The following is a 15,219-nucleotide window of genomic DNA, read 5'->3' as shown; positions in this document are numbered from 1 at the left end:
AGCAATTAGAGACCTCAGCAGTGGGTGGTATGGCACAAAAATCATGTTTATGTTGTACAAAACTGTTGTCTGACGATTAATAGTAAGACTTGTCTGCCATCTGTAGCAACTTAACCACCAAACAGCTTTTTGGAAGTGAGTCGAGAGTCTCAGCAGATGTTTTTGGATAATAGAGTCAGAATATAAACTGCAGGTATTCTGCTGATTTAGGAGAGGAAATAAGCATTGTGTGTCTGTCACAGTTTGTCATCACAGAATCTGGAACGAGTCATGCTTACCTTCAACTGCTTCCACAGTTTAGGCACTTGTTAAAATGTAGATCAACTTTTTGTGATCATGAGCTGCCATGTTCCATAAAAACCCACACATCTGGCATGATACTGTGAGTCCTGCCAAACTGCTTTGGAGTGAAAGCACTGGTAAAGCTAATAAAAAATTAATGCAATTGCTTATTTTACACAATGCTGAGACAACAGAGAAAACATCTGTCCACACCTGGCAGACAGCCATTGAAACTGGGTTTTTAAATACCTGAACATTTATTACGTTGTGTTTCCTGCCTTATTAGACAAATTATTTTACTATAACTATGCCACAAATTATATTTTACATCTGATTGCAGATATCATGTTTGTTTTGAATTTAATTGTGGCAGATTGCCTGAAAGCCGAGGTGCCCTCATCCTGACAACAGTTGAAACTAATCCTAACCCTAACCCTAGTAACAGTCCTTTATTAAAATAAAAACATATGATATGTATACCACTAAAAAAAGACTGAAACACAAATTTTGTGATTGTAAAAAGTAGAAATTAAGAAAATATAATACATTTTCAAAGTGACATCCTCTTTTCTCTCGTGGAGTCTGTCTTACAGTTCATTGTTTTGTAAATTCCATGAAATTAGATCCATTATTATAATACAAAGATTCACAAATCATAATTGCAGTTTGTTTTTAAAATCACAATACAAATTCACAAAGCATAGCATATTTATCATAATAATATATTATTGTCCCTCAAAAAATTATTTGAATATGGAAAGAGAGATAACAAATAATAGTTATCAGGCCTTTGCTCTCTACATTTTACCTTCTTGGTGGCCCTCTAGTGGACAACAGATCAAAGAGCAGAATGGTTTTTATTCACCATCAGATTGGCATAAATAGACCACAATTCATTAATTAATTTATTAATCTTCAACCACTTATCCATTTCCGGGTCGTAGATTTAATGGAGCCAATCCCAGCTCACACTGGGAGAGGGCGGGGTCACCCTGGACAGGTCACCAGTCCATCACAGGGCCAACACACAGAGACAGACAGAGACCAACAACCACTCACACTCATGCTCAGACCTACAGACAATTTAGAGTCACCAGTTAACCCAAACATGATGTCTTTGGATGGTGGGAGGAAAGCCACACAGGCACAGGGAGAACACGCAAACTCCACACAGAAAGGCCCCGGGTTCCAGGCCCAGGAACCAAACCGACCATAATTTCTGTGATTGTCTTGATCTTACTATCCTTCTAATTGTGGGGCAACAGCGCTAACTACTATGCCGCCATGCTACCATAGACCACAATAGTAAATTTCATTTCAATCACATGACGAATTTAAAAAAACGATCTTCCTTGCACCTTTCACATTTATTTATTCATCATTAAATACTGGTCTGTGACTCTGACTGTGTTGTAAAACCTGTGTAAGGTCAATAGGGAAATAGTTTTATTTCTTTGGGAGAAGAACATTATCAACAGCTTTATGGAAATAACAAGTTGCCATCAAGAGACTGTGTACTGGATTATTCTCATTGTTATATTGTGTATCATTTTCAAAAACAAGGAGATTTAATTCATGCAAAAAAAAATTGTACGTCCCAAGTCCCGGATAAACCATCCTAAAAAGAAAGTTTTGTTTTTCTGTGCCTTGCTGCCACTACAGCAACACATGCTGCATTCACAGTCTCAGGAAAAGTCCATCTCCCCTCATTAGATGGAACACTTGAGTCTTAGAACTGGAGTTGAACCCAAAACAACTTTCTCATCAGCTGCAGATGTTATCTTTAGTACCATGCTAATTAGCATGCTAACACCCCAGACTGAGGTAATAAACATAGAGAATTTTATACAAGCTAACTATTGCATTTTACCATTACTTGTTAGTGGGATACCATTAACCTTTAGATCAGACCACCACAGTGAGCATCAAAGTAGAACTTCACCAGATAGTGCTTTTCATTAACCTGCTGATCTGATTTGGGCTTCCCCTAAACAGTTAAAGGGGAAAAGTTGGTACCCCGGTAGTAGATGGAGAAAAACATAAAAAAATAAATAAATAAACAACAGCTCAACCACAATGTGAAGCTGTGTCCTGGTTATTCTGAATTGCCCACAGACCTCACTGTGAACAGGTGTCACTGGGTACCAGTACCATAGACATAAGTCCTCAATAGTCACCATCTCAGCTGACAGATTTCCCTGCTGTCTGTTTCTGTGATGAAGGGCAGGTACTGGGACAGCGGAGGGGTGCTCTGCTGCCTTGAGGGCGACCTAGTCTTTGGAAACATCAATGAAAGTGTTTGTGGTCATCGAAAGATAAAATGGGTCAGATAGGAACACCTCATAGTGAACTTACAGCTTCACAGCATCAACACTGTGTCTTCACTGAGTCCTCACAGAGTCTATTAAGATATTGCAGTTGCCAGTTTACTCCAACTGAACATGCCTCTGGCAAGGAAATAGTCATCTTTTCTTGTGGGCTCAGACATTTGATGATGTTTCTTGCATTCCTGCATTTCCAAGTAAGCCACAGCTAAGGAAAGCTGCACTTCTGTCTTCTTCTGTGGGCATGCTCACTCTGAAAAAGATGTCCATGTGGGTGGTGAAACTATCGCTTACACATCTGAAGGAATCTGTTGTGCCAAGGAGTCTCACAAGCTCTTCATAGACGTTGGTTCTGCCACAGAATGTTCCCCTCACTGTCAATAATATGAAGCAAAGAAAAACATATTGTTTTAATATTTTTACGGGAGGTTAAAAACAGATTAAAATTGTGGCTCGCATGTAAATTAATAATGATTATAGATGAGTTTATTGTATGATTCGAGTCCCCAATCAAGAAAGTACTAGTAGACACCATATTTCTTTGTCTCTGTGTTGGCAAACCATTATGCCCATAATTTCTATGAGTGTCTTGGTCAAAGTATTGCAAGACTGAAGGTTACAAAACATGACGTTATATTTCACTTTGAGGAAACACATTGACTTCATAGTTTTGTTTTTGAAATACCACAGAAATATATGATATATGGAACAGAGACAAAACTTTAGATACTCATTGAACTAAATGTTTCTGTACTGTTCTCAAGAAACTTGAAATATCACATTCCTTGTAAAATCATCTAGATAAAAATGACATCAGAGCTCAACAGAAATCTGCCTTTTATATTAATCATGCCATATTAACAGAAGTGGAGAAGATGAGGTTAGTTGTAATAATGACGATGAACTTACACCCTCATTTTGCTGAATGTCTTCTTTCCTGGTTTTGTGCAACATGAAATAAATAAATAAATGTATTCATGAAGAAACTTTTAACTCTTCTCAGCCTGGAAAACTCCATTTAAATAGAGTTTTTATGATTACATGCTTCACCTTCATGAATGAATAATTCGGAATCAGAATAAAGCTTGTTGTCCAAGTAAAAGTCAGAAATTGTGTCAGGTGCTCAGGAGCTCATTGACAGATAGTCACTGTGTTTGATAGACTCACTAAGAGGTGAGAGTGAAAGCATGCAGGACAAATTGTAATAAACATATGGACATATAGATGATTTACGAACATATATTGGTAGATTATGTTTTGGAATTTGTGAATGGATATGCCACAATTTGAGCAAGCATTCACACTAAAATTGATATGACCTCAACTATAAAAACTAAAATACTGCAGAAGTCACGCTGGTGCTTTCACTGTGATGAAATTTGCTTTTGCACTGTACCTACACGACATTCTAACACCATATAATTGTACTTCAGCAAAGTTTTGATGAAGAGTCATCACAGCTGCTTGTGTGTTTCTGCTCGTTTGACTGCAGCTACCTCCTGCTCCACCTATGCGCCCATCCTCGTGCACGCGCGTGACAGTGCACCCGCCATGCGGTGTGCGCGCGCATTATAAAAAGCCTTCGGTTCACGTGCAGAGAGGCTGTGGAGGGGTGGGGAAGAAGTGACTTGTGGGATGCGAAGTAGCCGGCGGCAAGAGAGACAGAGGGGGAGAGTGAGAGATACAGAGGGAGAAACAACAGAGAGAGGAGCGGGAAAGCAAAAGAGGGGAGCCATTAAATAACCGCTGCTACGGTTAATTTAGCCCGGCGTCCAGGTTTGCGCAGGCACAGCAGCGGAGATTCAGCGGAAGAAAAAGTTCAGATCCCACGAACCAGCGCGTGGGAGTGGGAAGCAGGATCGTGACTGACCGAGGCAAGCTCCACTGTCTGTCTCGTCATGGCAGGTAATTCAGTGGAGACGCTCCACACACCAACACGATTCCCAGGGCGGTGTTTTCTCCAGGCCACCCCGTCCCCCGACAAGCTTTCTGTCCTGACGGTTAAAAGCCTTCGCTGACGTTAGCTATCGTCGGTTTAGCTAACGGAAGCTAGCTAACAAAACTTGGCTATTGCTAATGTTAGCTAGCGTACTGGGGTGTCGTCGTCCGTCTGGCCTGTCTTTGGCGACCAAAGCTAGCTAGCCGGCCGCTCCTAGCAGACGATGGCTGGTTACCACCATTACCGGCCCGGCTCCAGTCTTCAAGCTAACTCTAATCATTCCGTGCTAGCCAAACACAGCTATCCGTGACACTCTAGGCTAACTTCTTGTAGCCGTAGCCACTGATTGCTAGGCTTGTGCACTTGAGTCTTAGAAATCACTCATTGGAAGTGTCTGGCTTTTCGATAAGTCAGTGAAATAATGCATATTATAGCGTTAGAACTGACTCTCTGAGTGAACTTATTTCTCCAACATGCCATAACTGACATGGCAAGCCAGGCAAGCTAACGTTAGCTCAAACTTTGACATTGCCCACATGCAGGCTAGCTTTCCGGGCCTGCTGCAGGTTGACCGAGCTCTTTAATATTATGTACAATTACTCAAAGGATTGACTAGTCACAGAGTGAGTTTTAAGGACACAAATATACTTAACTGGGAAAATCATCCCCTCAAATCTGACCCAAAAAGATGTTAAGACTTGCTCAGTTTAACGCAGCAATGCAAAATCATTCATCACGTACGAGGGCATGGAAGGTATTAAAATAATTGTTAATAACATTATGAACTACTTAGACTCATTTAGCCAGTTGAGAAATATGGATCTTTATTATTGTATCAAAATAGGGTGTTTATTATTTTTGGAACATCCGTCAATTCCGTTTGGGCGGGGAAAGGACACTGATCTTCAAGCATTGCATATTATCCTCTTGTTGAAAGTGATCGATGAGATGATTTATACATTTAACCTGCTTGTTTTATGCATTTTCTTCTGCAATGGATTGTGGCAATCCGTGAGAGTGCTAAATATTTCCTCTTGCCTAGCACCAACCCTGTGCTGGCATTTTGTATTAAATCATGATTCATTTTGGAATATCTGTGTGATGAAAGCACAGTGACTCATAAATGTCCTTGATTATTCTGCAGAGCTCTTGCATTACTTACATTGTTATTGACAAATCTGAACAGCTTTAATTATGTAATAACATAAATGGTCATATCCAGAAAACATTGGGATTACAACAATGTCCCTTGTGCATTGACACATTGGATGGAGAACCTGTTGAGACAGCTTTTTGGAGGTCACAATCGATCAATGCCGCATTGTTGATGTGTAACATTAGAACTCACTGTGAGAGCATCTCCCACTGGTGTAGTAGTTGTCTTGGCTTACAAAGAACAATGTTTCAAGACTGAATTTACCCGTTGTTGTTGTTGTTGTTGTTTTTGTTGTTGTTATCTGGAGTTAAAACAGTTATTATGAACACCATTTGACATCTACTTTAAATCTCAGCGTGAAAAGTGTAAGCCATAGTAATGATTTGATGCATGCATACACTCACTGAACAGTAAAACTATCTAACATTCATGTCCATGCATGTTGTTTCCTATTTAATTTGCCTATATTATCACTGGACTATTATTTGTGGAGCTGTGTGTAAAGCTGTATTAATGTCTTATGTTGAAAAGTCATATGTGAGATGAGTTTTTTTTTTATTTTTTTTTTTTTTTTTTTTTTTTTTTTTATGGTTACTCAGGCTAGACTTGCAGAATTTGAGATACAATGTGTCCACATATTTGACCACAATTTTTCAAAACAGGCCTGCCCTTGGTCTGTTCAGCATAATTTCATTTATTCTACACTTCCTGAAAATGACACATTGAAAGAATATCTTTTGGGGAGGAAACTTGTTTGAACAATTTCCATATACATGCATAGAAGTCCAGCCATATGTGTAATATTTGGAATTTCTCCCTGAGATTGCTGAGGAACTTTAATTGCTAAAATAATTTTCATTAAAATTTTTCTCAACTACTTTCATTGTTGTTGATAGTCAATCATAATTTTTCCAATACATGGCTCTATGTATTAACCTTGCAATCACCCAGATTTTTGCACACATTTTTATTTATTTCTACAGGACCTGGAGGTGACATGCAGTGGTGCTTTTCTCAAGTGAAAGGAGCCATTGATGACGACGTAGCTGAGGGTATGTAGCATGGAATAGCTATGTCCTGTGATGTTATGCATTTTTATCCATAGGCCTGGCTGTCGTCCCCTTCATACTTAACTGAGCTTCCTCTAGCACAAAAACCACTGGCTCTGTCTGTAGCCGTCATGCAGTTTGCAGCTCAGGTGTGAAGTGGGACAATATTGTTTAATTCCTAAATTCTGATAAACTAGCAGCCTGTTTTCTGATGCCTTGCCAGTATTGGACACTTCATTGTATTAACCTAAACAGAAACATCACACTGCTGGTCAAACGTTTTAGATCATGTAGGATTCCTCTTAATCAAAACTACAACCAAAGTATAGAATTTAGTGATTATGTGAAATTGAGTTCAATCATGGCAGATATCTTGAACACCATAGCTGTTAATTTGTTAAAATTTTAATCTTAATCTGTTACATGTCATTAAGATTCTGACACTGTCAGTCCTTCAGGAGGTTTTTACCAGAAGCTGAATGAGCCAATTGGACAGGGTGATTTAAATCTGGTCAAAACACTGAATTAAAATAGTTTAAAGATTCAAAGTCAATGTTAACCCAGTAAAAAACAAAAAAAAAACAAAACACCTTTTCGTCCTTACCAGTCAATGATGGCGAAATAAAAGAAATGATTAAATGCCCTATGATGCCATTGCAGATACTATAGACTATTGTATCAGTCAATTATTTGACTTATTGGCTCTCTTGTATGTTATGTGCTTCAGTGACATCTATAAATTTCAACTGGAATCTCCATTATTCTATTTCCTCGCATCAAGAAAATTCCACTTCATTTTTAGCTTGTTAAAACCAATCAATATATATTCACACTCAACAATTCCTGATGATACAATTAGCATATCCAGCGACCTTGTCCTTAGCAAATTGTTAACTTTATAGGTCTCCCTATGTGTTGGCTCGCTGGTACTTCTAAGGGCACGCAGCACTTGGCTGGGCTATATATGGTCAATTTACAGTGTAAATTGTTGGAAAATGTAATGATGCGTGATAATTAAAAATAATTACTAACAGTAATTGGTGCTGCCCTAATATTAGACTGGTCCTAAGATACTCTTAGGACTCGAGATTCTATTTCATATATATTAGCATTTACATTGGGCCTCAGGGTGTACAACATTCACAAAGGCTTCCTATGACAACCTTTACGGTATTGTCTTTCTGCACTATTGGTCAACAAAGGGCGTGTGCGCACGCATGTGAGAGGGAGAGAAAGAAGCAACATACTGCTGCTGGGGGAAAGACATAATGCTGTCTGAGTAGGGGGGATCTAGGTTACTGATCATTTACTGTCTGCTCTACATGCTCTGACATCCGCCTGCATCTCTAGGCCCACACACTCATCCATCTAGTACGCTCTAATTCTTGGACAGTACAATTCAGGGTTAGTTGAGATTAACAGAGACATTCCTCATTAGTCTTTGCATTGGAAAGCAGTTGTTCTGTTTCTCTGAGCTAGTTTGAAAATAACACTGTTAAGAATGTAATTTGAAAGTTCTCTCATTTTATGTCTTCTGCAGCTGACATCATATCCACAGTTGAATTTAACCACACAGGGGAGCTGCTGGCCACAGGAGACAAGGGTGGACGCGTAGTCATTTTCCAGCAAGAAATTGAGGTACTGCTACATGCTGTCTTTTGAGTTTTATTCCCACACGCTATCCATTTTAGAGCAGGTAAACTCCTAAAGCCAGGGAAAAAAATTAATTTGAATTTACTAATTTTTCTTGGTTTTTGAAAAAAAGAACAAAAAAGACTTACCAAAGGTAGAATAAAAATAAATCAGCCTTCCTAATTCTTGTCTAATGTCGGTTTATACTATTTTGTACTTGGCAGAATAAGAGTCAGCCGCAGTTCCGGAGTGAATACAATGTTTACAGCACTTTCCAGAGCCATGAGCCAGAATTTGACTACTTGAAGAGTTTGGAAATAGAAGAAAAGATCAACAAGATACGTTGGCTTCCTCAGAAGAATGCAGCTCAATTCCTGTTGTCCACTAATGGTAAGTAACAGAGCAGATATTTAGAGAAAAGCTGTGACTGTAAATTCCAATACACATGCCTCTAATTAAAACAAATTCTAACAGAAAAATCAATGTGCCTTTCACACTTATGAGAGAAATGTGAAAAAATTATTATTATTTCTGAAAAGGCAGCATGGCAGGATAGTGGTTAGCGCTGTTGCCCCACAACAAGAATGCCATGGGTTCAGTTCCTGGGCCTGGGCCCTTTCTGTGTGGAGTTTGCATGTTCTTGCATGTTGCTTTGAGGATGGGGGGGAAACTGGAGTACTTGGAGGAACCCCACACAAAGACATGCATATCTAGGTTAATTGGTGATTCTAAATTGTAGGTCTGAGTTTGAGTAGTTGTTCGTTTTGTTTTTTTTTTTTTTCTGTCTATTTGGTCCTGTAATGTACTGGCAATCTGTCCAGGGTGTACCCTGCCCTCGCCCAGTGTGAGCTGGGATTTGCTCCAGCACTCCTGCTACCTGGAAATGGATAAACAGTAGAAGATGAATGAATGAATTTCTGATGATAATTTTTTTTCTAACCTGGGCAGATAAGACAATTAAACTGTGGAAAATCAGTGAACGAGACAAGAGACCAGAGGGCTATAATCTCAAAGAAGAGGATGGACGCTATAAAGATCCCAACACTATCACATCACTGCGGGTACGTATTTTAATCAACAGAACCCAAGAGCTGTTGCACTAAAATAGTGCAATCATTCAGCCACACCAGCTCCTTCAGATGTGTAAATAACCTCCACACACTGATTTGACACATTGATTTAGCAAATATTAAAGCATTTTATTTCACTTCATGCTTTTCAATTGGTATTTGGCATTGGACCAAATGCCATGACAAACATGACTTAGGAGGGCTGGACACAAGGTACAGCTTGTTACTTGACACTCAAGACAGATATAGTATAAGCCACTTTATCATCAAGAGATGATAAAGTGGAATAAAATGAGGACACAGGGATTCAAATTATTGCTTATAGTTAAAATATCCTTATTTGCGCTGGTTTCCTTTCCTGCGACTATGCCATTGGTTGAAGCTGCTAACCTATCTGATAATCAGTTAATTACACTTTTAGTGTGTTCTCAGGTCACCAAATAATATGTATGCAATGTCACTTACAATCACAAGGTCTATGTTTCCTGCTGTAACAGGTATAACAAAATCTAACCCAAAACTAGTTGAGCACCGTTTTATGTGACTAATGCAGTCCTGTCATGATGTCTCATCAGCCAAAACAACTAAAAATGTCTGTGGGTGTAACAGAGGTATGGGGAGGCTAGTACTGTTTATTTATCAAAGCACATCCCAAGGTGATAGCTGTGTAAAATGTATGCATTATTAAGTCAAAGCTTTATGACCTTTCACACACAAGTATCAGCATAATATGGGTGTGTTGGCTGTCAGCAAGGGCTACCTGTTTTGCTACCTATTAGGTTGGTAACAGCAGAGTACACTCCCAAATTGAGCCACTCCAGTTGCTCTTTGAGCCGATGGCAAAACTTTTGTCATCTTTGGGTGTGTACCCAATAGCTGCTATATAGATCATTTCTTGTGTTATTGCCTTAATGAGAACTGCCATGGTACATTCCTGTATTGACTAAAAGGAAGAAAATTTGGTTTCACACTTGCATTAGATTAGTGCTTCTCAAATAGTGGGGCATGTTTGACCCCACAGAACATGCTTTTTTAGCCGTACTAGAATAAAGTGTAATTGCACCTCCACTACAGTAGATGGCAGTGCAGCGCTTTCATTGTCTGTGCGCAAGGAGTATTATTACGGTTTTTATAACAATTTTATAGACAAATGTTACTATTTATAGTTGCGGTGGGGGGTGGGGGAGCAAAATATTTTCTTCTTCCTGGGGGGGCATGACAGAAAAAAATTGAGAAGCACTGCATTTAATGGATGACTGAAAAATCCAGCCTACATGTGTCTTGTATAGAGGGGGTGTTTGTGCCTCCCATTTTACCAAGATTGAATACTTAAAATATTGTGACACACTTGCTGTATGCTCTGGTAATTAAATTCTGAAAAATGTCTGACACAGAATATGCCACAAATGCCTTTTGGAGTTCAATGTACATCTCTTTATTTGCTATCAGTCTTATGCCCTGTTCTTTTTTTTTTTTTCCCTCATGTCAGGTACCAGTTTTAATACCCATGGATCTCATGGTGGAAGCCAGTCCACGGAGGGTGTTTGCCAATGCCCACACCTACCATATCAACTCTATCTCAGTCAACAGTGACAATGAGACCTACCTGTCTGCAGATGACCTCCGCATCAATCTTTGGCACCTAGAAATCACTGACCGCAGCTTCAGTATCCTTAAATGTGTTTGGTTGTGTTTTTCAGTGCACCTGCCTAAACCTTGAAAATCAGTATCGAATAAATGGATTGCACACCATACTGTCACAATATAAGGAAATCCTTTATGTCTTGCTAATGTCTGGGGCACTTAATCACTGCCCTGGTAAAAACCATGTTGTGAAAATATGTGCTGCATGCACTATCATGCGTGCCTAAAACGGACAGCTTGTGGTATCAATTGCTTGGCAATGTTATGCTCTTAACCCTGTGTTCTTCAGACATTGTTGATATTAAACCAGCCAACATGGAGGAACTAACAGAGGTGATCACAGCAGCTGAGTTCCATCCTCATCAGTGTAACACCTTTGTCTACAGCAGCAGCAAAGGAACCATCCGTCTGTGTGACATGAGGGCTTCAGCACTATGTGACAAGCACTCCAAATGTGAGTGCTCCATTTAATCGTATATTTGCTTCAACAGGTGGATTAAACAGTAGATATTTTTTGTGCTGAACCCTTTGAACTACATCCCTCTCAGACTTTACTTTTGGAGAATACAGCTGTCTGACTTGATGCCTTTCTCCTTATGTATGTGCCATCTCTCTTTTCTTCATCAGTATTTGAGGAGCCAGAAGATCCCAGCAATCGCTCATTCTTCTCTGAGATCATATCCTCAATCTCAGATGTAAAATTTAGCCACAATGGACGATACATGATGACCAGAGACTACTTGTCTGTGAAGATCTGGGACCTGAACATGGAGAACAGACCAGTTGAGACCTACCAGGTGAGACTTACAGATGCACATTTACAATGTGTGCTGTCACTTGTAAACAGGTTATGAGTAGCCTATAATAAGTTCTAATTTTAACAAACATGTGGCCACATTTCCAGACTGAAATATAGAACAGAATGTACGTCCTGTTTGTGCTTTTTAAGAGTCTCTTGTCAGCAATATTTGAAGTTGGCTTTAAGTCCTAGTCATTTCCTCCCATTTTAGTACTGTGCAGCACAGATAATGTGTGTGCATTCAGACGCTTGAATTGAACCCAAACACAATTTAGAATTTCTCTAATATCTTGGGTATCAAAGCTGAATATTTACTTTCTCGGGAAAGTATGCTGCCTAGATTGAACCGCTTTCTGAATGAAATTAGGATTGTTGAATCAGATCATTAGTTCTGACACTCTGAACAAAAATATAATTAATTTTAGGCTTTCCATCACTCTATTTATTATTTTATCTAGACATTATATTAATATTTTTTCCTCAGTTTTTATTTCCAAATAATTCAACGTGTGATGTGAATTTAATTTCAGTTTAAATCCAATATTGGTGATGCCTATTTTTAGCTAAACAATGGCCACAACATTGTGTGCTTTTTCTTTTTTTCTTTTTTTTTTTAATAGATGAAACCCTTGTAATTTCAAATAGGGACCACTAGGAGGTATCCTAACTATATAGACTTGTGGACTTGGATTTGTATAGAAATCTTTTAGTTATAAATGTATAGAGGATCCTATCAGCCCACACTTGAACCAGCTACATAATTAAGTCTGACTTATAGTGTGTCTGTGCCTCCATACAGGTTCATGAATACTTGAGGAGCAAGCTGTGCTCGCTCTATGAGAATGACTGCATTTTTGACAAGTTTGAATGCTGCTGGAATGGTAATGACAGGTGAGGACATGCAGGGCATTGGCAAATAAACTAACCTTTAAATTAATGCTTTTCTCTATTGCACCATTAGGTTTTGACTTATGTGTTACTTTTAATGTTGACTTAAATTTGGCTGATCCACATGCAAATTAAGTCTTTAGTCTACTACTCTGACTTTCAGGGAGAACACAAAATTCTTTAAGTACATTGTCAGTTGTGTTAAAGGCTCACAAACTTTTCAATACTCCCCCCCCCCCCCGCCCAGTGTGGTGATGACAGGCTCTTACAACAACTTCTTCCGGATGTTTGACCGTGGACACAGGCGGGACGTAACCTTGGAGGCGTCCCGAGAAAACAGCAAGCCAATGCAGGTCCTCAAGCCACGCAAAGTGTGTGCAGGGGGCAAGCGCAAGAAGGATGAAATCAGCGTGGACAGTTTGGACTTCAACAAGAAGATCCTTCACACTGCCTGGCATCCCCAGGACAACATCATCGCAGTGGCAACGACCAACAACCTCTACATATTCCAGGATAAAGTGAACTAACTACAGGGGTGAGCTTATATGAAATCTGGCGTGGGCAAAGTCGCGTGTACTACCCACAGCCTCATCCAGAGTGATCTGTGGTAACACCAATAACCAGCATCCCTATCCGTTGCTACTTGGTGACCAGACTTTGCCACTTTGTTCTAGATGTGGACAGAGGAAACCTTGCTCTTGCCCATCATCAGCCTGTTTGTGGCAGAGTGACACCTGCCTTTGTTGTTTAAGTGATGTTGTGCCAATTTATTTCCTTTGTTATTTTTTTGCTGGCCCACCCACAATTTTCTTTTCCTTGGGTAATATGGGTAAAACTGTTTAATTTACTTAAAATTCTGAATACAGACACACTTATTTTTATAACTTCCCCCAATGGTTCTGTGGTAGAAAATAAACGAAAAACACTTATTTAGTTTTTCCACTCTTTGTGTTGTGCCATTGTAGTGTTTATTTTTCTACTTTTTTTTTTTAATGTATACACATTTTATTATTTCATCCATATACTGTTATAGTATTCTTTGATTCTCCTCACATGTCTCCTCTTCCATTAAATCATGCATACTCAACAGTCACAAAAGTATGCTCACTTTCTTTACACACTTGCTGCTCAAACTGGTTAGCAACACCTCAGCTGTTAGTTTGAGAAGTACAGTGTGTTGTCACAGATTCGGAGCTCAGGCCATTGAGAGGATATTCCACTTGCTGTCACTGTGCTTCAGACTCTGGCTGGCCAGATAGTTCTAGTCTCCAGAAAAGTTTTTTCCTTTCTTTCTTTTTTTTTTTTTTGGTTTGGCTTTGTCTTGGCATATTTGTGCATTGGTTCCTCTTTCTCCTTTTGTACTCAACAATAGTCAGGTAAAAGAGATAGCCTATCAAAGATAATTATGATTGTCATATTTATATAAAAAAAAAAGTTAAAGCGTCACCAGATTAGTTCCGTCCTATTTTGTGAAATGAAGCTGGACCTCACATGTTTTCAGTGATCTTAATTATTGTCTTCCCATGGTGTACCACAGCTCCGAAGCAGTATGTCGCTACAGGGAAAGCTTTTGATTTGACACTGGACTCTTACTGCACCAACTAAAGTACTTAGATGTCTGTGTTGTAAGACTACAAGAAAGCATTATTTGAGGCATTGAATCACTTAAAATGTTTTAACTACTGCACACATTATGACTGTATGTGATGGTACAATAAGCTGCAATAAGACTCGCAGCAGTTGACGTCTCCACACCTCATTTAAAATGTGGACGGTTCAGACTATATTGATGCCTCCAGTAATGTATAACTACAATTTTAATCTATGACAGTAAAGATAATAAAGGAACTACTTTTTGCATTTTTGTGACTGCCTGATCGTTAGTGGGATTTTACCAGGATAAATTTCCTATTTTATGCTGCTATGCGCATGTCAAACCATTGAAACTTTAGCTATCAATGATTCTCCAGGATGATCATCAATTGCTAAATCAATAACATGTGAAACACTTTATTTTTATTATTTTTTTTCTTATTTATTTCCAGTCGAGACAAATCAATGTGACTGATTTGATCACGTGTTGGGTTGTTTCAAGTCTGAAGGGCAGTGATGCTTTAAAAAAAAAAAAAAAAAAAACCTTTCAGGTGGAAACCCAGCAGTGGCTCAGTAACTGATCTGACCTGATGAAAAGCAGCAGCATGTGTCTTGTGGCTGATAATTAGGCTGGGGCAGTTGGACCTCATCTTCCTCACGTCTCCACTGGCGTGTACGTGTGAGCACGCACACCTCCCTCTGCACGGGACGCATTGAGCAGGGTACCGTTAATGATACCATGTTGTTTGAATTACAAGTAGTCCATCTGCGCATCCGATGCATGCACGTAATCGCCTGGTCGTCTCTTATTGTTTTGTTTTTCCAGCTCGTTATGTAATCCGG

General features: G+C 39.2%; 1 protein-coding gene across 1 annotated transcript; it reads left to right on the top strand.

Moving 5' to 3' along the window:
- The first annotated feature begins 4,218 nt into the window (after positions 1-4,218).
- ppp2r2ab (protein phosphatase 2, regulatory subunit B, alpha b) lies at positions 4,219-14,626 on the top strand. The gene is made up of 10 exons (XM_029515400.1): positions 4,219-4,511; positions 6,685-6,753; positions 8,291-8,388; positions 8,607-8,772; positions 9,331-9,443; positions 10,942-11,119; positions 11,386-11,550; positions 11,724-11,893; positions 12,695-12,786; positions 13,031-14,626. Exons 1-10 carry the CDS (start codon positions 4,505-4,507, stop codon positions 13,308-13,310), a joined length of 1,338 nt encoding a protein of 445 aa, XP_029371260.1. The 5' UTR covers positions 4,219-4,504; the 3' UTR covers positions 13,311-14,626.
- Positions 14,627-15,219: the final 593 nt, after the last annotated feature.

The sequence above is a fragment of the Echeneis naucrates genome, chromosome 12 (assembly GCF_900963305.1).
Source record: "Echeneis naucrates chromosome 12, fEcheNa1.1, whole genome shotgun sequence".
Lineage (NCBI taxonomy): Eukaryota > Metazoa > Chordata > Actinopteri > Carangiformes > Echeneidae > Echeneis > Echeneis naucrates.
This window is presented reverse-complemented; position numbering and strand designations above follow the sequence as displayed.